This window comes from Bufo bufo, chromosome 3, assembly GCF_905171765.1.
Source record: "Bufo bufo chromosome 3, aBufBuf1.1, whole genome shotgun sequence".
Taxonomy (NCBI): Eukaryota; Metazoa; Chordata; class Amphibia; order Anura; family Bufonidae; genus Bufo; species Bufo bufo.
The window spans coordinates 569,327,382-569,353,158 of NC_053391.1; the positions used below are offsets into that span (position 1 = coordinate 569,327,382).

Below are 25,777 nucleotides of genomic sequence, written 5' to 3' on the forward strand. Positions count from 1 at the left end.
CATATGCCATTTGTGATATTGCTGTCTTATGTAGCAGGGGTGTTTTTGAGCCTCTTTAGGCATGAGGGTCTTGCTATCTTTGCACCCCCACAGACTGGTATATAATACAATATATTATATATTTTAAAATAATAAAAAAATTAAAAATAATAAAAATTGTCTTTTTGTTCTACAAGAGCATGGACAATAATACAGTATTGTGCAAAAGTTTCAGGCAGGTGTGGAAAAAATAATAAATGCTAAATAATAAATAATAAACAAAAGAGAAATTTAAATCAAATTAGTATTCGGTGTGACCACCCTTTGCTTGGCCGACCCTGTGCATACAGTCCTTAACATTGCCCATTTTTTTGTGCTTCTTCAAAAGAGAGATACTTATCCATCATGCAATACCATGAAAGAGACATAATATTGGTTCCAAATTTATTTTGCAGCAAGACTACAACCCCAAACATATAGCCAATGTCATTAAAGGGCTAATCCCATCTGAGACAATAGGGACATATCGCTAGGATATGTCCCCATTGTCTGATAGGTGTGTGTCCCACTCCTGGGACCCCTACCTATATCAAGAATGGAGCGGGGAAAGTGGTGGCTGGAGGACCTCGATTTTCCTGGGGTCTGGCCACCACCAAGAGCTCTCCGCATAGAAGTGAATGGGAGCCCGCTGCGATTTCATCGCCACCACTCCCATTAATTTCCATAGGGCTGACATAAAAAGCCGAGCCAATACTATTTTCGGCGGTCCCATAGAAACTAATGGAGGGTAACCGCGCAGGTCTTTGCTAGCTGCCTTTACGAGATAGGTGCGGATCCCAGCAATGGGACCCACACCTATCAGACAATGGGGGCATATGCTAGTGATATTCCCCCATTGTATGAGATGGGAATATCCCTTTGAGGGCTCATGCACAGAAGCCTAAGTGCTCAGTGCCCATGCTGTGGACTGCAAATAGCAGTCCGCATTGCATGGGCACTGGTCGTGTGCACTTAATTTGTGGATGTAGACCCATTGACTTGAATGGGTCTGTGATCCGCAAGATACAGCCAAAGATAGACCATTTTCTATCTTTTTGCGGTGCGGAGGCATGGACGTGAAAGCTCACTAAAGTGCCTCTGCTTCCTAAAATATAAGCAGAGTCTTATATTTGGTCGTATGTTGCGGATCAAGTCAATGGGTCCGCATCCGCACCATGGAGTACACACCGCCAGTGCCTGTATATTGCAGACCGGCAGTTTATGGTCCACAATACAAGTGGGAGGCAAAAAAATACCACACTTTAAAAATGCTAAATTTAACCAACTAAGAGAGGCCATCGTCCTAACTAACTAACTGGGACAAAGTCCTCAAAAACAAAAATACCGACACAAAATTAGATGTTTTTAAAAGCGTTGTAAACTCTAATTGTGAGAGGTACATGCTTTAATGGGAATAAAATGGGATAAATAGAATTGTAAAGAAAGCAATAAATGGCAAAAAGAAAGCATTTAAATCACTAAAACAGGAGGGTAGTGAGGAAGTAATGAAAAACTATAAGGAAAAAAATTGAATATGTAAAAGACAAATAAAAACAACCAAACTGGACACAGAGAAATTTATTGCCAAAGAGAGTAAAACAAACCCTAAAATTTTCTTCAATTATATAAATGGTAAAAATTATAAATCTGAAGGTGTCGGCCAAAGTGATGAGGTGGGAGTTGCAGACAGTGATGAGGAGAAAGCAAAGCTATTAAATATTTTTTTTCTCCACTGTATTCCCTGAGGAAAATAAATAGAGATGAGCGAATTTCATGTTATGAAATTTGTTCACGCTTCGTTTGGTGGTAAAAGCAGAATTGCGTTATGGATTCCGTTACCACGGACCATAATGCAATTCTATGACAGAATGCATAGCGGAATGCCTTTAGAGGCATTCCTTTATTTATTCCATCATAATAGAAGTTTTTGGCCTGCATAACGGATCCGTCCCGTTTCCAGTTATGCAGGAGAGGACTCCCCTGCATAACGGAAACGGGACAAATCCGTTTTGCAGCCCATAGACTTCTATTATGATGGAATGAATAACGGAATGCCTCTAAAGGCATTCCGTTATGTATTCCGTCATAGAATTGCGTTATGGTCCGGGGTAACGGAATCCATAACGCAATTCTGCTTTTACCACCAAACGAAGCGTGAACAAATTTCAAAATATGAAATTCACTCATCTCTAAAAATAAAATGTCAGAGGAAATGCAGAGTGTAAAAGTAAATTCCCCATTAAAAGTGCCCTGTCTGACCCAGGAAAAAGTACAGCGGTGTCTTAAAAAGATTAAAATAGACAAATTGCTTGGACCAGATGGCGCACCCCCTGTATGCTAATAGAGAATTATGTAAAGTCGTATCCAGACCATTATTTCTGATATTTACATTGTTCTACAGGATTGACTCTTAGCAAATGTGGTGCCAATATTCAAAAAAGGTCCAAAAACAGAGCCTGGAAACTATAGGCCGGTAAGTTTAACATCTGTCATTGATAAACTATTTGAAGGTTTTCTAAGAGATGTTATCTTGGAGCACCTCAATGAAAATAAGCAAATAACTAGTGTTGGGTGAGCATGCTCGGCCGAACACCAGTTCGGCCCGAGCATCGCTATGCTCGGCACATCGCGGTGCTAAAGTCAGTGTATTTAAATCTAATTTAGCCTCTATTTCTGAAAAGTTTCTGGTGGGATTCGAACTCACAACCTTCTACAATACAGCCAAGAATCATAACCACTAGAAAAAAAAAAAATTTGACTAGTAGTAAGTATTCCTATACAGCAGAAGTCTCATATATATATATACAGTACAGACCAAAAGTTTGGACACACCTTCTCATTCAAAGAGTTTTCTTTATTTCCATGACTATGAAGGCATCAAAACTATGAATTAACACATGTGGAATTATATACATAACAAACAAGTGTGAAACAACTGAAAATATATCATATGCTAGGTTCTTCAAAGTAGCCACCTTTTGCTTTGATTACTGCTTTGCACACTCATGACATTCTCTTGATGAGCTTCAAGAGGTAGTCCCCTGAAATGGTCTTCCAACAGTCTTGAAGGAGTTCCCAGAGATGCTTAGCACTTGTTGGCCCTTTTGCCTTCACTCTGTGGTCCAGCTCACCCCAAACCATCTCGATTGGGTTCAGGTCCGGTGACTGTGGAGGCCAGGTCATCTGGCGCAGCATCCTATCATTCTCCTTCATGGTCAAATAGCCCTTACTTTCAAAGTTTTCCCAATTTTTCGCCTGACTGACTGACCTTCATTTCTTAAAGTAATGATGGCCACTCGTTTTTCTTTACTTAGCTGCTTTTTTCTTGCCATAATACAAATTCTAACAGTCTATTCAGTAGAACTATCAGCTGTGTATCCACCTGACTTCTCCTCAACGCAACTGATGGTCCCAACCCCATTTATAAGGCAAGAAATCCCAGTTATTAAACCTGACAGGGCACACCTGTGAAGTGAAAATCATTTCAGGGGACTACCTCTTGAAGCTCATCAAGAGAATGCCAAGAGTGTGCAAAGCAGTAATCAAAGCAAAAGGTGGCTACTTTGAAGAATCTAGAATATGACATATTTTCAGTTGTTTCACACTTGTTTGTTATGTATATAATTCCACATGTGTTAATTCATAGTTTTGATGCCTTCAGTGTGAATCTACAATTTTCATAGTCATGAAAATAAAGAAAACTCTTTGAATGAGAAGGTGTGTCCAAACTTTTGGTCTATACTGTATATATATACTAAGTAACTGGCCATGCAGCTCTATAGTATAGTGGTCAACATTCTGGGCTGTAATGTAGAAGGTTGTGAGTTTGAATCCCGTCAGAAACTTTTTAGAAATAAAGGCAAAATTAAATGTATATATTTTATATTTTTTTTAGTAAGTGTAAAAAATTTGTAATTATATATATATAATCATACTTCTGATATATAAATGCATAATATGTGGGAAACTACTACTGATGTTTTAGCCATAATATATTTACATATATTATAATATATTATATATTCTAAATATATAATATTTGTAAATATATTATGGCTAAAAACTTATATATATGTTTAAATTAAATGTACTTACAACCTTCTACATTACAGCCCAGAATGTTAACCACTACACTATAGAGCTGCATGGGCAGTTACTTTAAAAAAAAGAAAAAAAGAGACTTCTGCTGTATAGGAATACTTACTACTAGTAAGTTTTCCTATACAGCAGAAGTCTCATTTATTTTTATTTTTTTACAGAAACTTTTCTGAAATACAGGCTAAATTAGATTTAAATACACTGGGGTGTCCCCAAGCACTAACTCCATATATGAACATAGCTATATATGGAGTCAGAGCAGGGACTCCTAAGCCAAACTAGAGTCCCGACACCCTCCCCTCTTCAGAGCAGGGGGTGCCTGGTTTAATGCTCGGGTTCTCTAATTGACTTCCATTGTGCTCGGGTGCTCTGTAGAGCACCCAAGCATCGGAAAATGTTCTACTCGAGCACCAGACCACACAAGCACTTTGGTGCTCGACCAACACTACAAATAACGCCATATCAGAATAGCTTCATAAGGAATTGGTTATGTCAAACTAATTTAATCAGTTTCTATGGAGGAGGTAAGTTCTAGACTTGACCGTGGTGAATCAATGGATGTTGTATATCTTTACTTCTCCAAAGCATTTGATACTGTACCACATGAAAGGTTAGTATACAAAAAGAGAATGTTTGGACTGGGAGAAGATGTCTGTATGTAGGTAAGTAAGTGGCTCAGTGATAGAAAACAGTACATACGGTAAATACTCAGATTGGGTCACTGTCACTAGTGGGGGTACCATAGGGGTCAGTATTAGGCCCTATTCTCTTCAATGTACAGGGTGGGCCATTTATATGGATACACCTTAATAAAATGGGAATGGTTGGTGATATTAACTTCCTGTTTGTGGCACATTAGTATATGTGAGGGGGGAAACTTTTCAAGATGGGTGGTGACCATGGCGGCCATTTTGAAGTTGGCCCTTTTGAATCCAACTTTTGTTTTTTCAATAGGAAGAGGGTCATGTGACACATCAAACTTATTGGGAATTTCACATGAAAAACAATGGTGTGCTTGGTTTTAATGTAACTTTATTCTTTCATGAGTTATTTACAGGTTTCTCTTTGTTTACAGCCATGGACATGTCGCCGAGGTTAAGACGTGAGGAGCGGATAGAAATTGTGTTGATATCTGGTGAACGCAGTAACCGGGTCATTGCAGCAGATTTCAATGCAAGACACCCTACGAAACCACCCATCTCCCATGCTACAGTTAGCAAACTGCTTGCTAAGTTTCGTGAAACTGGTTCAGTGTTGGATTTGCTAAAATGTGGACGCATGAAATCTGGCTCTAATGAAGAAACATCAGTGCCTGTCCTAGCTTCATTCAGCAAGAGCCCACAGCGTAGCACTCGCCGCATGTCACTGGAGAGTGGCATTAGTCAAACATCCCTTCGGCGGATATTAGCTACTCACAAATGGCACCCTTACAAACTCCAGCTACTGCAGCATCTCAACGAGGATGACCCAGATCGGCGCACTGAATTTGCAGAATGGGCAAAACAAATATTGGAACAGGACCCTCAGTTTACGCAGAAGATTTTGTTCAGTGATGAGGCAAACTTTTATGTGAATGGTGAAGTTAACAAACAAAACCACCGCTATTGGTCTGACACTAACCCACATTGGATAGATCCCTCCAAGACTGTTGGAACAAAAAAATTGATGGTATGGTGTGGTATATGGGGTACAAAGATAGTGGGGCCATTCTTCATCAATGGAAACCTCAAGGCCACTGGATATGCGAAATTGCTACATGATGATGTGTTTCCCTCTTTATGCACTGAAGCTGGCACGTTCCCTGAGTTTTTCCAGCAAGATGGTGCACCACCACATTATGGGTGTCAGGTCCGAGCATTCCTAGATGAACAGTTTCCTGGAAAGTGGATTGGTCATCATGGGCCAGTTGAATGGCCCCAAGGTCTCCCTATCTGACCCCCTTAGACTTTTATCTTTGGGGTCATCTGAAGGCAATTGTCTATGCTGTGAAGATACGAGATGTGCAGCACCTGAAACTACGGATACTGGAAGCCTGTGCTAGCATTTCTCCTGCGGTGTTGCTATCAGTGTGTGAAGAGTGGGAGAAGAGGGTTGCATTGACAATCCAACACAATGGGCAGCACATTGAACACATTTTATAAGTGGTCAGAAACTTGTAAATAACTCATGAAAGAATAAAGTTACGTTAAAACCAAGCACACCATTGTTTTTCTTGTGAAATTCCCAATAAGTCTGATGTGTCACATGACCCTCTTCCTATTGAAAAAACAAAAGTTGGATTGAAAATGGCTGACTTCAAAATGGCCGCCATGGTCACCACCCATCTTGAAAAGTTTCCCCCCTCACATATACTAATGTGACACAAACAGGAAGTTAATATCACCAACCATTCCCATTTTATTAAGGTGTATCCATATAAATGGCCCACCCTGTATTTATTAATGATCTTGTAGAAGGCTTGCACAGTAAAATATAATTTTTTGCAGGTAAAACTAAACTGTGTAAAGAAATTAACACAGAAGAGGACAGTATACTGCTACAGAGGGATCTGAATAGATTGGAGGCTTGGGCAGATAAGCAGCAGATGAGGTTTAACACTGACAAATGTAAGGTTATGCACATGGGTAGAAATAATACAAGTCACCCGTACATACTAAATGGTAAAACACTGGGTAACACTGACATGGAAAAGGACTTATGAATTTTAGTGAACAGCAAACTAAGCTATAGAGACCAGTGTCAGGCAGCTGCTGGCAAGGCCAATAATATAATGGGTTGCATCAAAAGTAGCATAGATGCCCATGATGAGAACATAGTCCTACCACTTTACAAATCATTAGTCAGACCACACATGGAGTACTGTGTACATTTCTGGCCTCCTGTCAACAAGGAAGACATAGCAATGCTTGAGAGGGTTCAGAGAAGGGGATCTAAAGTAATAACTGAAATGGGTGGACCACAGTACCCAGAAAGATTATCAAAATTAGGGTTTTTCAGTTTAGAAAAAAGACGACTAAGGGAAGATCTAATAATTATGTATAAATATATCAGGGGTCAATACAGAGATCTCTACCATCATCTATTTATTCCCAGGACTATGACTGTGAGGAGAGGACATCCTCTGCGTCTATTGGAAAGAAGGTTTCTACACAAACATAGAAGAGGATTCTTTACTGTAAGAGCTGTGAGACTCTCTACCTGAGGAGGTGGTGATGGTGAGATCACTAAAAGTGTTCAAGAGGGGACTGGGTGTATTTCTGGAGTGTAATAATATTATAGGGTATAGTTACTAGAAATGGGTTGTTGATCCAGAGAGTTATTCTGATTGTCTGATTGGAGTCGGGAAGGAATTTTTTTCCCCTAAAGTGAGAAAAATTGATTTGGAACAACCTCCCTGCCAAGTCCCTTCAAAAACTGTATGCAAGGGTACCTAAAAGAATTGATGCTGTTCTGAAGGCAAAGGCTGGTGAGACCACTTCTATTTTTGATAGCATTCTTTGCAGCATTTTTTCACAGCTTCCTTAAACATTTGCACAGTACTGTATATGTGTACTATGTATGTTCTGTAGGTATGCATGTTAACAACACTCTGGTAGAGATCCATACACCAGTTTTAAAGTAATATACTTTGAAGTAAGATGAGCCAGACACATGCCTCTTAACTTGGCATATCATTGGCTTTTCTTGCACCAGAAATTGCATTCTATGACTACTATGGTCAATTTTTTGGTCCATGGAAGCTCAACTCTCTTACTAAACCCTACCTTTTCACAGCACTTTTGAAAAGCAGCAAAAGAAGCATAAAATAGCAAAAAGTCAAAAATTATTGCACAAATGTGGAGTACGCTCTAATTCTGTGACATTTTGACATTAGAATAGTGGAATAAATGCATTAATAAATAGACAGTGAAGCCAATGCAGAAATTTGAAGACAACAAACCATTTAGAGAAGTTGTCATTGACTGCAGGAGACACTGCGTTAGGCACCCGAAGGGGTTAATATGAACCTTCCTGGGCTGCTGTATTCTCCCCTCCCTGGGAGCTGTCATGTTGTAGGGGACGGGGAGAAGTGAGGTTGGCTACCCTAGGCAGGGTTTGGCATGTTTTCCCACCCTCTCCTCACCCTGCAAGTTGTGAATAAGGGCACTGTCCAACTGGGGTTAATATAAGGGGTTGCTTGATGCTTCACCTACCGTTTTCACCGGTGGATTGCTGGAGCTTCTTGCCCTCCTGCCCCTTACGTTCTTGGTAGTTTGCCTGTGGCATTCGTTTATGTGCTGATGTTTACATGTTTTTCTTGTTTTATCGGAATTTACTCCTTTCAATCTCCTGAAGTCACAGCTGGTGGTTGGTGGCTGCTTGGAGTTTGATAATGTTTGGTTTTCTGTGTCACATCTAAAAGCTCCTTTACATGTGCCAACAATCGGGGCAATTTTTGGGTAGGACATTCATAGAACCGCTTATTACTGATAATTGCCCTGTGTAACGGTGCCACTGATCACCCGATCACCTTATTTATTTGGTGAAAGCATTGTTGATGGGGACACCAAAACCATAATTTCTGCACAGCAGTTTGTCCTTTGTAAACAGTGATCTGCTGTCTAAAATCAATGAGTCACTATGGGGATGTACAATTACAGTAGCTGCATCCAAATCCAGCTCACAATCAGGCAATTATTGGGATTTAATGGTTTATTCCTGATAATTGCCTGTACTGTTGACCAATGTAAAGGTAATCTTTGGAGCTTATCAAGTCAATGCTTTGCTAATATACTGTATAATGGATGATGTTAATGAAACATCATACCTTTATCTCCTACAATGGAATCAACCCATACAGCTGCATCATTCACACTCTGGCTGTCAGTAACATCAAGGATCACAGTCTTCAGCCTACTAGATGTCTCCTTCTTCAGGTTTTCAGCTCCTTTCTGTGTAAGACAAGCTGCAAGTACATGCATGCCACGTCTGTCCAGCTGTTTGGCGGCTAAATTTCCAAAGCCAGAATCACATCCTGTGATTAACACATGCTTATCTATGAGATTTGGAAGAATCCAACGTCTTTGGTTCCATCTGAAAAGGTAGATCAAAGCTAAAACCACAAGGATCAATAGCCACATGACTCAGTCCTGGAAAGAAAATGCAAGGAATATAAAGTTAAGATATGTTCTCAAATATATTCTACTGTTTATTGATATGTTAATGAGAAGCCAATTTACTGTACATTGCAATAAATAATCTAAGGCTGTTTCATTTGTTATTTTTTAAGGCATGGCCTGATGGTTTGCCTGTCAGTGTAAAACTGACAGGCATAATACATAACACAGGAATAACAGACTCATACTGGGAACATAATTGACAAAAAAATTTAAATCATTTGCCCTTTTTCCCGAAATGTTTTAGAGTACAGAAGCAAAAGTAATAATATTTGTCATTGAAATCTAGGGGGCCTAGCTAAATGTTGTTTGTTCAAATGTTGAATGTTTTTTCTCTGCCAAAGTACTTAAACTTATATGTATCCACACTAAACTTTAAAAAAAAATTCCAGGACTATAGCAGTGATGGTGACATGAGGCCTATCTGGAAAGTAGCTTTTCTGGATTGCCACGTATAGAGGCGAGTAAAGTTTGTAATCGCAAAAACAGGCAACAAAGCAAAAGGTCAGAATGTCAAAGTCAGGGGCAATCCAAGTCCTACAGAAACTAACAAATCAATCTACTTCAGTACTTAAAAGGTTAAGGACTGTTTCATTGCTGAATTGTATGTGGTCAGATGATATAGTAGAGTCAGCTGTGATAGATATAGTGAGTAGAGAGCATGGCTTATCTCTACAATAGGCCATCAGTATCAGATTGTCTGACACAAGGCCTACCTCAATAATGGATCCTCTGGGTTGCAATGGATGGAGGTCAGCACTAGTGATGGACGAACATCTGCCGGGACGGTTCGCGAAGTCGATCGCGTGAACGCGATCAAATGTTCGCGAACCGCAAGTTCGTGGCGGGTCCCATTCATTTTAATGGCAGGCGAACCTGAAAAACCTTCAGCTCAAATTTGCAGCCAAGAAATAATTACTAGAAGTGCATAAATAGTCCCAGAACATGGACAGTGACATACCAGATGTATTATTTGAATTTGCCATCTCCATTTATTATTTTTTTCAATGCAAAATATCGGCAATATATTTTTCGCGTACGCGCATGCGCAAATGCACTATACAATGCCCAAATGCACTATAAAGAAAGTATATTAGTATATAACACCCAGCTTCAATCAGTTTTTTTGGGGGGCGACTGGTATATCACACCAGTATAAATAATTTGTTCCAATAACGCTTGTCCCTCTATATACCTGCAGTATCGCAGCAGAACCGCACACAACTGCCGCACAATAAAAATGCACTATAATATACTTTCTAACATAGAAAGTATATTATAACATTGTACAGTCGTGGCCAAAAGTTTTGAGAATTACATAAATATTGGAAATTGGAAAAGTTGCTATTTGCATATACTCCAGAATGTTATGAAGAGTGATCAGATGAATTGCATAGTCCTTCTTTGCCATGAAAATTAACTTAATCCCCAAAAAACCTTTCCACTGCATTTCATTGCTGTCATTAAAGGACCTGTGGAGATCATTTCAGTAATCGTCTTGGTAACTCAGGTGAGAATGTTGACGAGCACAAGGCTGGAGATCATTATGTCAGGCTGATTGGGTTAAAATGGCAAACTTGACATGTTAAAAGGAGAGTGATGCTTGAAATCATTGTTCTTCCATTGTTAACCATGATGACCTGCAAAGAAACGCGTGCAGCCATCATTGCATTGCATAAAAATGGCTTCACAGGCAAGGATATTGTGGCTACTAAGATTGCACCTCAATCAACAATTTATAGGATCATCAAGAACTTCAAGGAAAGAGGTTCAATTCTTGTTAAGAAGGCTTCAGGGCGTCCATGAAAGTCCAGCAAGCGCCAGGATCGTCTCCTAAAGAGGATTCAGCTGCGGGATCTGAGTGCCACCAGTGCAGAGCTTGCTCAGGAATGGCAGCAGGCAGGTGTGAGCGCATCTACACGCACAGTGAGGCGAAGACTTTTGGAAGATGGCCTGGTGTTAAGAAGGGCAGCAAAGAAGCCACTTCTCTCCAAAAAAAACATCAGGGACAGATTGATCTTCTGCAGAAAGTATGGTGAATGGACTGCTGAGGACTGGGGCAAAGTCATATTCTCCGATGAAGCCTCTTTCAGATTGTTTGGGGCATCTGGATAAAGGTTTGTCCGGAGAAGAAAAGGTGAGTGCTACCATCAGTCCTGTGTCATGCCAACAGTAAAGCATCCTGAGACCATTCATGTGTGGGGTTGCTTCTCATCCAAAGGAGTGGGCTCACTCACAATTTTGCCCAAAAACACAGCCATGAATAAAGAATGGTACCAAAACACCCTCCAACAGCAACTTCTTCCAACAATCCAACAACAGTTTGGTGAAGAACAATGCATTTTCCAGCACGATGGAGCACCGTGCCATAAGGCAAAAGTGATAACTAAGTGGCTCGGGGACCAAAACGTTGACATTTTGGGTCCATGTCCTGGAAACTCCCCAGATCTTAATCCCATTGAGAACTTGTGGTCAATCCTCAAGAGGAGGGTGGACAAACAAAAACCCACTAATTCTGACAAACTCCAAGAAGTGATTATGAAAGAATGGGTTGCTATCAGTCAGGAATTGGCCCAGAAGTTGATTGAGAGCATGCCCAGTCAAATTGCAGAGGTCCTGAAAAAGAAGGGCCAACACTGCAAATACTGACTCTTTGCATAAATGTCATGTAATTGTCGATAAAAGCCTTTAAAACGTATGAAGTGCGTGTAATTATATTTCACTACATCACAGAAACAACTGAAACAAAGATCTAAAAGCAGTTTAGCAGCAAACTTTGTGAAAACTAATATTTGTGTCATTCTCAAAACTTTTGGTCACGATTGTACAAGGAAGGCAATCCATTAGAATATACATAAAGATAAAACTTAACCTTCAATAATTTTACTTTGAGGGTCCATTCACACGTCTGTAAGTGTTTTGCAGATCCGCAAAACACGGACACTGGCAATGTGCATTCCGCAATTTGTGGACCGCACATCGCCTGCACTATAATAGAAAATGCCTAATCTTGTCTGCAATTGCAGACAAGAATAGGACATGTTCTATTTTTTTGCGGAAATGGAAGCACAGATGCGGAAGTGCGGATCCGCAAATGCGGATGCGGACAGCACATTCTGGACCCATTGAACATGAATAGGTCTGCACCCGTTCCGCAAAATTGCGGAACGGATGCGGACCCATTTTGCGGATGTGTGAATGGAAAAGATATCCCTCAAAATGAAAATAAATTAAATTATGAAAGTTAAAGGGGTTCTGCACTTTGTTTTAACTGATGATCTATCCTCTGGATAGATCATCAGCATCTGATCAGTGGTTTTACCGCTGGCCCAGTGACGTGATGACTAGTATCAACTAGCGTGGGCGGGGCTAAGCTCCATTCAAGTGAACAGAGCTTAGCCCCTCCCACGCTAGTTGATACTAGTCGTGACATCACTGGGCCAGCGGTAAACAGCGAGAAGGCCGCGGCGCTGCTGAAGCGCCGCTGCCTTCTCAAACAGCTGATCGGCGGGGTCCCGGGTGTCGGACCCCCGCCGATCAGATGCTGATGATCTATCCAGAGGATAGATCATCAGTTAAAATAAAGTGCAGAACCCCTTTAAGCAAAAAGCATAGATGTGGTAGGCATTAACAAGTGCTCGGCGGCACAAAATCAGGTGCTCGGCGGCACCAAATCAGAAACCATATGTCCTACCACAATCCAGGGGGCTCCAGTGCACATCCATGAATCCCGGAGGGAAAACAAAAACCATCTATCCCTGGGCTAGATGATGATGTGGTATTGAAGGACAGGGTGGGCAAAGAACTGTCCCTGATATTGCCCTACAGGGGGGTGCTATTCTGGCCCTGATAGCCTAACCACAGACCACCCGCCCTGATATGAGCGACCCCGTCCGGAACCTTACCCTATATAAAAATGGCCCTAGTAAGCCCCTAGCCCCTAGGCCCCTGACTTCCAGGTGATCACTATATAGATCTTTGTGTTTTTGACTATATATAAGTATATCACACCCCTCTGTGTATCACACCTATCGATAGCACACTTATACTAGTCCTTAAAATGACTTTTGTGGCCCTATTAGCTAGCGTTTGGTGTCCCTAACAGCCTGTCCCTGCTCCACACAGCAACCTCTCCCTACACTGGCAAAACACTGAATGTAAAATGGCGGCCAGATCAGGTTTATTTATAAGGTAGGGGGTATGTCCATGTGCTGAAATGTCTCAATTGGCTGTCCTGTACCACCTGATGGATGTGTCATGGGTCAAAGTTCTTCATAATGTAAAATAATATGGCGGGCGCAAATTTCTCCATATGTTCTCATGTTTGGCGAATCGCGAACACGTAAAGTTCGCCGCGAAACGACCGCCGGGCGAACCCCAAGGCCATCTCTAGTCAGCACCTCACGTGTAGAATGCATAGACAATGCAGAGTTCATGTAATACAATAATCCAAGCAGACAAGGTCAAAGGCATATGGCGGAAGTTCAAAGCCAGAGGCAATTCATGTATTACAGTAGCTATTTCAATATTGAAAGATAAAAGGACTGTTTAGTTGCTGAACTGGGGTGTGATCATGTAATATAAAGTCAGTGGACAGACAGCAGAGCTGAATTGGAAACATGGTATTCTGTCAACGACAATGGATATAGTAGGCAGATAGTGTGATAGATGGCCTATCCTAACAATAGGCCATTAGTAACAGATTGGTGGGGGTTTGACTCCAATCATATACACCAATCAAATTACTAAAGGGAATGTGTCTTGTGTCCACTGAGAGTTCAGGAGTTGGACCTCCAGCAATTTGATAATGATGGCCTATGAATGCCATCAGTAGTGTTGAGCGAATCAAAGTTCACGAAGTGGACTTCGATTCGAATTTAAGAGAAAATTAGATTCACCGTGAAGCTAAATTTCTTTGTGCTTTGTGGTAACAAATCAATTTTCCCTAAAATGGCGGTAAAACAAGAAAAAAAAATCATACTCACCTTATTCATTTGCGCTCGAAGAGTCCCCTGTGGTCATCTTGATTGAAGATCCCACACAAAATCTCATGCGCAGTGATGTATAATATCACCACGCAGCCAGCGTGATGTCACGCACTGCGTGAGATTTCGCGCTGGATCTTCAAGCAGGTTGGCCGCAGCGGGCTTTTTGTGATCAAATGAATAAGGTGAGTATTTTTTTTTTTTTACAGATTAACCCTTGACAGCCCTCAATGGTCATGAACGAGGCATCTGAGGGGTTGAATGACAGGGGGTGGTGCAATTGTTGTTTCCCTTCATTTCACTCCCTACTCTCAAAGAAATGCACTTCGTGAAGTAATTAGTCACACATCAAATTTCTTTATGAAATTCGGTGAAGCAGCCGAATTGAAGTTTTGAGAACTTTGCTCATCTCTAGCCATCAGAGGATGTTTTATAACTAACTATCCTCTGTTTTCTATCAATGTACCAGTTACTAACCCAAGTACACTAATTTTCCCCCAAAACAAGTATTCATTTACTACTTACACTGACAAGTGTTATCTTGCGGCATAGCTGAGGGGGTAGAGGTAGCACTTGCCCTTGATGCAATTAGGTAGGTGTTATGGTGGTGGTCCGTGCCCACGGCCATCTCATTCTCCCTGATGAGCATGGTGGCCATGCTGCTCACTATTCTGCTTCCTCTGTTGCTTGGACGTCCTGGTTGTGCTGTTCCTTTCATATTGAATTTCTGCACTGTATTATTTCTTGTTTTACCTATGTTGTTTAAAGAGGACCTTTCATCTGAATCAAGTAAGTAAACTGAATATACATACATGGAGAGCGGCGCCCAGGGACCCCCCTGCACTTACTGTTATCCCCGGGCGCCGCTCCGTTCTCCGGTTATAGGCTCCGGTAAAGTCACAGTTAGGCTCCACCCATTTGAGCCTGCCGGCGTCTCTTTCTCCTATGTTGTAGCGCTGGCCAATCGCAGCGCTCAGCTCATAGCATGGCTGCTTGGATACGAAGGTAGGCCAGTCACAAAGCCATTATCAGTTACACCTTCAATCGCCTTCATGTGGGGACAGAACAGTCAAAAACTGCCTTAAAGCCTTATACCTCAGTCAATATCCGTCTGAATGTCCAATGCCCGGCTGCAGGTTCCCTCAGAGCCCAGTGCCACACTCAGGAACCTCCCCTGCAACAGGCCCACTCCCAGCAAATCTGCCCGGCAACAGTGCATGTCCCATAAGCCTAAGGGGAAGCACGGCGTGTCCGCAGTAGATATACTCTCGCCTGGAAGTCCTCCACTACTCACCAAGCCATTTTCTACATCCTATATTAACCCTTGCTCGCATGATATAAGGACTGTTCACGCACGCGGGGCCTCCCTCAAACCAAAACCCCGCAATTCACTCAAAACACCTTGGGAAACTCATTGGGGTGCCTCATCTGAGCCGCACTGCAATTTTCAGCCCCCAATTCAAAAGTTCATTTTCTTAAAGAGACAGCGCACCTTAAATAAAAATGGCCGAAAAGGACCTCGTACAGTTCCCCAGTGATGAAACAAAGCAAATGCAACCTGATACTGATCATTATGAAGAGCTGGAGGTAGAACCCACACTTCCAGCAGACCAAGTCACGCGACCAAGGCGCTCTCTCAAACCAACTATAAAGATCACAGAAAATTATCACACCAGGAAAGATGAGCTATGTGACAACCTGGAAGAGCTATGGGAACGAGTTTCCTCCCTCATATCAGGACTTAAGTCCTCCTCAGGCGATGCCACCAGTTTACAAGTTGCCGTCGGGTGGCTGGACGCAGCCCATGAAAGGTACAAGAAACTGTCCACAAGGTATATAACCTTTCTAAAAGACTCTAATATTGAAGAAGCCCCGTCAGAATTGTGCAAGGCAGAATCAATAGACAGACAAAGAGACTCCATGGTACTGGATGCTAAAGATAAAGTGGAACTCCGTATCTCTCATTTGCAAGAAACTAGATCACACAGATCGCATTCATCCAAACATTCCTCGCGGTCCTACAGATCATCATGCTCTAGAAGCTCCACCCTGAGCGAAAGATTACTAGAGGCCCGCATAAATGCAGAGCAATCCAAAGTGAGGCGTTCCTTCACCGAAAAAGAAGTCCTTGCGAGGGCAGAAGCACAGACGGCGGCCAAGAGGGCTGAAGCGGAGGCAGAAGCCAAAAGGGCAGAAGCAGAGGCGGCGGCCAAGAGGGCTGAAGCGGAGGCAGAAGCCAAGAGGGCAGAAGCAGAGGCGGCGGCCAAGAGGGCTGAAGCGGAGGCAGAAGCCAAGAGGGCAGAAGCAGAGGCTCGAATAAAGATCCTTAAATCAGAGAGGGAAGAGGAAATTGCATTAGCAAAAGTAAGACTACTTGAGCAAGCATTGAGCCAAGGCCTTGATTCAGTCTGCTTACCACCAGAGGAGATAGACGATCCAGCTGATCGCACCAACGACTACGTACTGAAACAGTTATCTGCACCACCCCCAGTGTGCAGTACTGTCCAAGCCAACAACACTGAAACCTCCAAGTCAGCTCTACCTGCAGTGCCAGCGATACCCACAGCACCCGAGCAATCCAATAACAGTTGCCCAGACGCGCCCTCTCAAGGACAGTTATTACAGCAAGATGGCTACCATGTGTTTCCTGGCCTACCTCCACAGCTCAAGCAGCAGTCATCAGAATCTACAGAGGCTAGACCACAGCTCAACCCTGCAGCAACATCATTCTACCCGGAAGCATCTCACCCTTTCACGCCACGCAACCTATACGCCCCAGGGGCATCACAAGTTGTCATGGCAACAAGCAGTGAGAAATCAGATATGTCTGAGTTTGCCAGGTTTATGGTGAGCAGAGAGCTAATTAACACCAGTCTCTCAAAATTTGATGACCATGCGGAGAGCTACAGAGCCTGGAAGGCAACCTTCAAAGCTGCCATCGCCAACCTCAACCTAACCGCAGAGCAGGAGCTCGACCTCTTGATCAAATGGCTGGGCCCAGGCTCCACAAATCGCATCAAGAGCCTTAGAACTGTCTATGTTGGACAAGCAGAAGCAGGTCTCGCCGCAGCCTGGCAGAGACTCGAACGCACCTTTGGCAGTGCAGAAGCAATAGAGAAGGCACTATTCAGGAGACTGCAGAACGTCCCCAAGATCAGTCTCAAGGATGTCCACAAGCTTCAGGATTTAAGTGATTTGCTCATGGAACTGGAGCTCGCCAAAAGAGACCCTCGTCTGTCCAGGCTGTGCTACCTGGATACAGCCCATGGGGTGAACCCAATCGTCGTGAAGTTACCATACAGCCTGCAAGAGAAGTGGGCGGCATCAGTCTCAAGGTACAAAAGAGTGCATGACGTCACTTTTCCCCCATTTATTCATTTCTGTAGGTTCATCGATGAACAGTCCCAGATGAGGAATGACCCCAGCCTCGACTTCCTGGAGTTCAATACTACAGCCTCAGTGACACCATCATCAAGGTATGAAAGAATTGTGCATAAACACAGAGACTTTAAGAGCAGCGTGAATGTTAGAAAGACTAACCTACCATCATCTGCAGTACCCACTGGTAGACAGTACACTACCTCATCAGGAGACAAGGCCTTCAATCGTGAATGTCCCATTCATAAAAAACCACACTCGCTGAACAAATGCAGAGGATTTAGATCCAAAACCATACAGGAGCGCAAGAAAGTCCTCACCGAGCTTGGGGTATGCTTCAGGTGCTGCGCTTCATTGGAGCACATGGCTAAGGACTGTAAATCCATTAACAAGTGTGAGGAGTGTCATAGTGAAATACATGCCTCAGCTATGCACCCAACTACACTCACAAGGGATTCACCTGCTGCTGTCACCATCAGTCCTGCTCAAAGTCATGGCGGGGAGCCCCAGAACCACGCTAACACAGCCACTGCTGTTTCCTGCTCATGCTTGGACGTATGTGGGGAGGGCCAGAGTGAGAAATGTTGTGCCCGCATATGCCTAATCAAGGTCTACCCGGAGGGGCTACCAGAAAAGGCAGTAAAAATGTATGCCATCATTGACGACCAAAGCAACCGCTCCCTCGCAGGACCTAAATTCTTTGAAGCCTTTGGTATAAAGGGACCGTCAGAACCCTACATCTTAAACACCTGCTCGGGTCGCATAGAGACTAGCGGCAGGAGGGCACAAGGATTCATCGCTTGTTCCGTCAGTGGAAATACGGAAATACCTCTACCGACGCTGATCGAATGCGATCAAATACCCAACCATAGGGATGAAATTCCTACCCCGGAAGCTGCATTTCACTATCCACACCTAAGGCACCTAGCCAACGTTATCCCACCTATGGACAACAACGCCGAGATTCTACTCCTGCTTGGCAGAGACAATCTAAGGGTACACAAGGTGCGTCAACAGTGTAATGGTCCCGACTATGCACCATACGCCCAGAGACTGGACCTGGGATGGGTAGTCATAGGAAATGTATGCTTGGATCAGCCAAAAATCCGCTCATTTAAAACGTACGTGCGTGGAGATGGACGCACAACTTGCATTAAGCCTTGCCCTCATCACTATGAGGTGAAAGAGAAGCCTCCAGACCTCATACAACCACCTGACGACATTCCTCCCTTTGCCGACAACTTGGGAAGATTAGTCTTTCACACAAGCAAGGACGATGATAAAGTAGCTTTGTCAGTAGAGGACAGAGAATTTATCAAGATAATGGACAATGAGTTCCTTAAAGATGAAACCAATCACTGGGTTTCTCCATTACCCTTCCGAGCTACCAGGGTGAGACTCCCAAACAATAGGGAACAAGCTCTGTCTAGATTTAACTCTCTTCAGCGTACCATGAACAGTAAGCCTGAGATGAGAGAACACATCGTTGCCTTTATCGACAAAATATTCCGCAACAACCATGCAGAATCAGCTCCATCCTTAGGGAAGAATGACGAGTGCTGGTACTTGCCTTCATTTGGAGTGTATCACCCACGGAAACCTAATCAAATTAGGGTTGTTTTCGACTCAAGTGCCAAACATTAAGGTGTATCTCTTAATGATGTCCTTCTCACAGGTCCTAATCTGACGAATAACCTAGTTGGAGTGCTGATGAGGTTCAGAAAAGAGCTTGTTGCCATCACCGCTGACATTGAACAGATGTTCCACTGTTTCGTAGTCAGAGAGGACCACCGGAATTTCCTCAGGTTTCTGTGGTACAAGAATAACGACACCAACGCAGAGATGGCAGAATATCGTATGAGGGTACACGTATTTGGAAACAGCCCTTCACCTGCCGTGGCAACTTACGGCCTTCGGCGCACTGCATTAGAGGGAGAATCCAAGTACGGTAAAGACGCCAGAGACTTTGTAGAAAAGGACTTCTACGTAGACGATGGACTCAAATCACTACCGACTGAAGAAGCGGCTATCGATCTGCTCAAAAGGACTCAAAGTATGTTGTACCAAGCTAAACTTAGACTACACAAAATTGCTTCAAACAGCTTGGCCGTTATGAGGGCCTTCGAATCAGGCGATCATGCACCAGGATTCAAGGACATTAACTTGGGACTGGACAGTCCACCTGTGCAGAGGAGCTTGGGCCTCAGATGGGATCTCTCGGCCGACTCCTTCGGTTTTCAGATAAGTTGTGCAGACAAGCCATTCACAAAGCGAGGCGTCCTATCAGTGGTAAACAGCCTATTTGATCCGCTGGGATTTGTAGCGCCCATCACCATACAAGGTAAATCTCTACTGAGACAGTTTTCTGAAACAGTCAAGGATTGGGATACCCCACTTCCCTCCGAGAAAGAGCAAAAATGGGAAGCCTGGAAGCGATCCTTGTGTGCCTTGGATGAGATCCACATCCCGAGATGCTATATTAAAACTTCACTTTCCTCTAGCATAAGGAAAGAACTCCACGTGTTCTCGGACGCCTCCACAGAGGCCATCGCAGCGGTTGCCTATCTGAAGGTGACAGAACCCAACAACCAAAATCACGTTGGATTCGTCTTTGGTAAGGCTAAGTTAGCCCCCAAGCCCGATCATACTATTCCCAGACTGGAACTTTGTGGGACCGTGTTGGCAGTGGAGATTGCTGATTTCATACAACAAGAACTGGCTGTCGACATAGCTGAAGTCCAGTATTACACCGACAGTAAGGTCGTTTTAGGTTACATCCACAATCGGACCAAGCGATTTTATGTGTACGTTAGTAACCGCATAGAGAGAATCAGGAGGTCCTCCAAACCTGAACAATGGCACTATGTGCCATCCGAACTTAATCCGGCAGATCATGCCACTAGGCCTATGTCTATAGGTTCCTTTACTAACTCTACTTGGCTTACAGGTCCAGAGTTTCTGCTTGGAGAGGCAGACGAATGTGTACATAAAGTTTTCAACATCCAGGATCCGGATAATGATCCAGAAATCCGCGCTGAAGTTAGTGCATTAGTCACTGGAACAAAGCAAACCGCCAGCTTCAGTTGTCAGCGCTTTGAACGTTTCTCCAGTTGGATGAGACCCATCGAGAACGTCCCTGATGGGTGAACAGGACTGTATCTAGCTTCGCAGATCTTCTCCATTCCAAGTTGGAAAACAGGACTATCTATGTTTGCATTCTAACATGTTTTCTTTTACAGGTTGTTTATATTTTATGGACATTCGTCATAGTGAAATCCCCAAAGTGAATTTCAGACGGGGAGTGTGCTGTTCCTTTCATATTGAATTTCTGCACTGTATTATTTCTTGTTTTACCTATGTTGTTTAAGTCTATTGTTCTCTGCTGCCATCTGCTGGCCGGAATTTGTATGCTGCACGCCTTCGTTCTTGTTAAATAAAGTTTTATCTCTGGGCGTGGTTTTAGCAGCCTTGGGCCTGGTCACTTCCTGTAGCCTTTTTCAGTGCTGCATTCCTTTGTGACTGGAGACACACACCTTGGCTTGTGAAGGCATCAGTTTTTGACCAGCAGTAGCCTCAGCAGTTAGCCTCAGAAAAGACATCCACATGACAGCATCTACTGTATTCCATTACTGTATGTCACTGCTCTGGATCAAATAAACCCACGTTTGATTGCATCCTCATGTCTACGTCTGGATCCATCTAACATGAGCATCTGCCGGTCCGGTCTGCTCCACTGCTTGGATACGAAGGTAGCACAGTCACAAAGCCATTATCAGTTACACCTTCAATCGCCTTCATGTGGGGACAGAACACTGGTCAAGTCAGCATCTGTCTCATCCTGTGTGGCAGACAGGGCTGCAGGAGTAGCAATGTGATTCTGCAGGCTGAGACCTGCTTCCTGCTCTCCCAGATGATGTGCGTGAGCCATTTTGCCTTTTAAAAGGCCAGTGGGCATGCCCTGGTCTTCTCCAGCCAATGTCTGGCTGTCTTAGGTATTTTAGGTATTTTCCTTAGTAAAAGGAGCCTCATCAATAGGTTCTAGACTGCTAGTATCCTGCAAAGGTGTACTGTTCTACACTTCTCTGCCTGATTACCAATTTTTCCTTTTTACCAGATTTGACCCTTTGCTGCTCTCTTTGTTCTGATCCTGAGCTGCCCATCTTGACCTTGGGCTGTTTATTGTATCACACAACTCTGCCTGCCCTTGGCCTATCCATGAAGACGATTTTGCCGGATTCCTAGGCGGTTCTCACCATGCAGCAACCCATAGGTATAGAGCCAGGAGGAGAGGAGTGGTAGTAGTGGCAGTAATAGGAGTGATTCTCTCCAGGCCTATTTCTCAGGAACACTTTAAAGAGTACTTTAACAACAAATCACAACATTTAACTCCTTAGCATTAAATTAACCCTTTGCAATGATCCACTCGGTCACTGCAACCAGAGTCTCTTGAACCCCTGTGGGTCAACTGTTGCTTGAACAGAGACTACTCTGAGAGATAGCAGCGAAGTCCAGATCTCTGTATCAGGGGCTACTTACACCCTTGGGAGTAAGAGAGTAAGTCAAATCTGTTCAAGTGACACAGTTGGTCAACAAGAACCTACCTTCCCCATCTTTCTCTTTCTCCCTCTGACTAGTGTTTCTTTTAATTTAAACAGCCAAAGCATCTTAAGGACTGTTATAACTTGATACAGGCAATCTGTTGGGACCGGCATAAGATGGAGTAGGAGTGGGTCTTCAGAGAGCAGCTCAGGAAGAGTACAGCACACTCTCTTCTTACCATAGGTCCTTCTCCACTGCTTAGCTGAAATTAGGAAACTAGCTGCAAGAAAGTTAAATATGTGTAATGCATATGCATATGTATAATGTGTATGTATGTTTGTTGTGTATATATGTGTTTGCAATGTGTATATGCGTGCGCAATGCAGGTATGTGTTATGTATGTTATGTTACATTTTATGGGGGGGATAAGGGATTTTCCTAAAAAGAACGCTCCCTAGCCACAATGTAGGAGTTAAGTGTCTAATTGTTTGGTGGCTGACCTCTGGGGCCCCTTTAAAATGAGGGTCTCATGTTTTTTTTCATTTGAATGATGAGACAAGCACTTTGCTCATCATCTCATTTCATCAGTCCTATAGAGCTGAATAGTTTGGCAGCAGACATGCACAACCATCGCTCCATTCAATTGGGGTTAAATGGAACACCCTTCTTGTGATTGACAGTGGATAGAGGATAAATGTTTTTTGAGGGAAAACTAGTGTCTGTATCTACATGTGTATGGGATTGGGGGGTGGGGGCAGGGATGCACTTAGCCTCTCTACTGCCTGACGTGAAAATTGAAACAGTGCCCCCCTCCCCCCATACCAAAATCTCAACCTAACCCTTTCCCTCCTAAAATTAAGTATATCACAACAAAAAATACAGGGTAATACAGCTCTCCATACCTCTTACATCAAGTGACGTCTCCTCTGATGTAGATGTTCTCTTTCCTCATCTTCTCTATTCAGACCAGGCCACCATGATGATTTTTCAGCCATCTCTCGTCTCTGCAGTTTGACAAAAAATAATTGTAATCCTACCCCCACTAATACTGTGCCACTGTGCTCCCCAATATTATACTGCAGAAAAAGATAAACCTCCTAAAAATAGTAGTACCATGTAGATAATTATTGGCATGCAGTGTCCTAAAATAACTGCGCCCAGCAAATAGTGTCACTGATACCCATAGTGTAAACATAACGTCTCCCAAAAATAACTGTGCTAAGCTGATACTGTGCCAGGGTAGCCACAACAGTAATATTGTTCCCCAAAGTCCCACCAATAGTAATAATTCTCTACTAGAACACACTTGGTAGTAATAATGCTCCTACAGGGCCCCCAACATGTCCCCACTGTGCCCTAAAAGGAATAATGCTCCCATAGTGCCCATACTAATAATTATGTTCCCCATAGTCCCCCACAGGGGCGTAACTATAGGGGAAGCAGGGAAAGCGGCTGCTTTGGGGCCCTGACCCCGAAGGGGCCCATCCAGGAGGAGGAGGAATAAAAGACTTTGTCAGGGCCCCCTCAATAGTATTACACAATTAAATTATATACAGTGGCAGTATAGACAGTGTAGAAAACGGATGGAACAGCTGCTGGGCCTGGTCTGAGAGAGCGATCTTTACTAGCCACAGGAATGGGGGCGGCATGAAAGGAAGGGGTTGCGAAAAAATTACTGGGGGGGGGGGCCCCATTCAAAAATATGCTGTAGGGCCCAGTCATTTCTAGCCACGCCACTGGTCCCCCAGTAGTAATAAAGCCCACCAAAATGCCCCCCCCAGTAGTAATAATTATCCTTATAATGTGACAGTAGAAAAATGAACCCTTAAAATGAGCACCAGTACAAAAAATGCCCCCTTATACACTGCGTGCAGAATTATTAGGCAAATGAGTATTTTGACCACATCATCCTCTTTATGCATGTTGTCTTACTCCAAGCTGTATAGGCTCGAAAGCCTACTACAAATAAGGCATATTAGGTGATGTGCATCTCTGTAATGAGAAGGGGTGTGGTCTAATGACATCAACACCCTATATCAGGTGTACATAATTATTAGGCAACTTCCTTTCCTTTGGCAAAATGGGTCAAAAGAAGGACTTGACAGGCTCAGAAAAGTCAAAAATAGTGAGATATCTTGCAGAGGGATGCAGCACTCTTAAAATTGCGAAGCTTCTGAAGCGTGATCATCGAACAATCAAGCGTTTCATTCAAAATAGTCAACAGGGTCGCAAGAAGGGTGTGGAAAAACCAAGGCGCAAAATAACTGCCCATGAACTGAGAAAAGTCAAGCGTGCAGCTGCCAAGATGCCACTTGCCACCAGTTTGGCCATATTTCAGAGCTGCAACATCACTGGAGTGCCCAAAAGCACAAGGTGTGCAATACTCAGAGACATGGCCAAAGTAAGAAAGGCTGAAAGACGACCACCACTGAACAAGACACACAAGCTGAAACGTCAAGACTGGGCCAAGAAATATCTCAAGACTGATTTTTCTAAGGTTTTATGGACTGATGAAATGAGAGTGAGTCTTGATGGGCCAGATGGATGGGCCCGTGGCTGGATTGGTAAAGTGCAGAGAGCTCTAGTCCGACTCAGACGCCAGCAAGGTGGAGGTGGAGTACTGGTTTGGGCTGGTATCATCAAAGATGAGCTTGTGGGGCCTTTTCGGGTTGAGGATGGAGTCAAGCTCAACTCCCAGTCCTACTGCCAGTTTCTGGAAGACACCTTCTTCAAGCAGTGGTACAGGAAGAAGTCTGCATCCTTCAAGAAAAACATGATTTTCATGCAGGACAATGCTCCATCACACGCGTCCAAGTACTCCACAGCGTGGCTGGCAAGAAAGGGTATAAAAGAAGAAAATCTAATGACATGGCCTCCTTGTTCACCTGATCTGAACCCCATTGAGAACCTGTGGTCCATCATCAAATGTGAGATGTACAAGGAGGGAAAACAGTACACCTCTCTGAACAGTGTCTGGGAGGCTGTGGTTGCTGCTGCACGCAATGTTGATGGTGAACAGATCAAAACACTGACAGAATCCATGGATGGCAGGCTTTTGAGTGTCCTTGCAAAGAAAGGTGGCTATATTGGTCACTGATTTGTTTTTGTTTTGTTTTTGAATGTCAGAAATGTATATTTGTGAATGTTCAGATGTTATATTGGTTTCACTGGTAAAAATAAATAATTGAAATGGGTATATATTTGTTTTTTGTTAAGTTGCCTAATAATTATGCACAGTAATAGTCACCTGCACACACAGATATCCCCCTAAAATAGCTAAAACTAAAAACAAACTAAAAACTACTTCCAAAAATATTCAGCTTTGATATTAATGAGTTTTTTGGGTTCATTGAGAACATGGCTGTTGTTCAATAATAAAATTAATCCTCAAAAATACAACTTGCCTAATAATTCTGCACTCCCTGTAATGTGTGCTAGTGTGAAGAATACCCCCTTTTAATGCCCCCAGTTGAGCGAATGTCCCCATTGTGCCACCATAATGTGTGCCAGTATAAAATACCCATATATAATGCCCACAAGTCAATGCCCCCATAGTGCTACTATTCCCCCTTCCCCATAGTGCCCCCATAATGTGCCAGTATA

At 43.2% G+C, this 25,777-nt stretch overlaps 1 protein-coding gene across 2 annotated transcripts in view; it reads right to left on the bottom strand.

Moving 5' to 3' along the window:
- The window catches only part of LOC120996033 (retinol dehydrogenase 7-like), a 77,954-nt gene that overhangs the window by 25,180 nt on the left and 26,997 nt on the right, over positions 1-25,777 (bottom strand). For both annotated transcript variants that reach the window (XM_040425690.1, XM_040425691.1), the window contains exon 2: positions 8,924-9,245. In XM_040425690.1, the coding sequence (XP_040281624.1) occupies positions 8,924-9,236 (313 nt within the window). In that variant the 5' untranslated portion in view covers positions 9,237-9,245. The remainder of the gene's footprint in view (positions 1-8,923; positions 9,246-25,777) is intronic.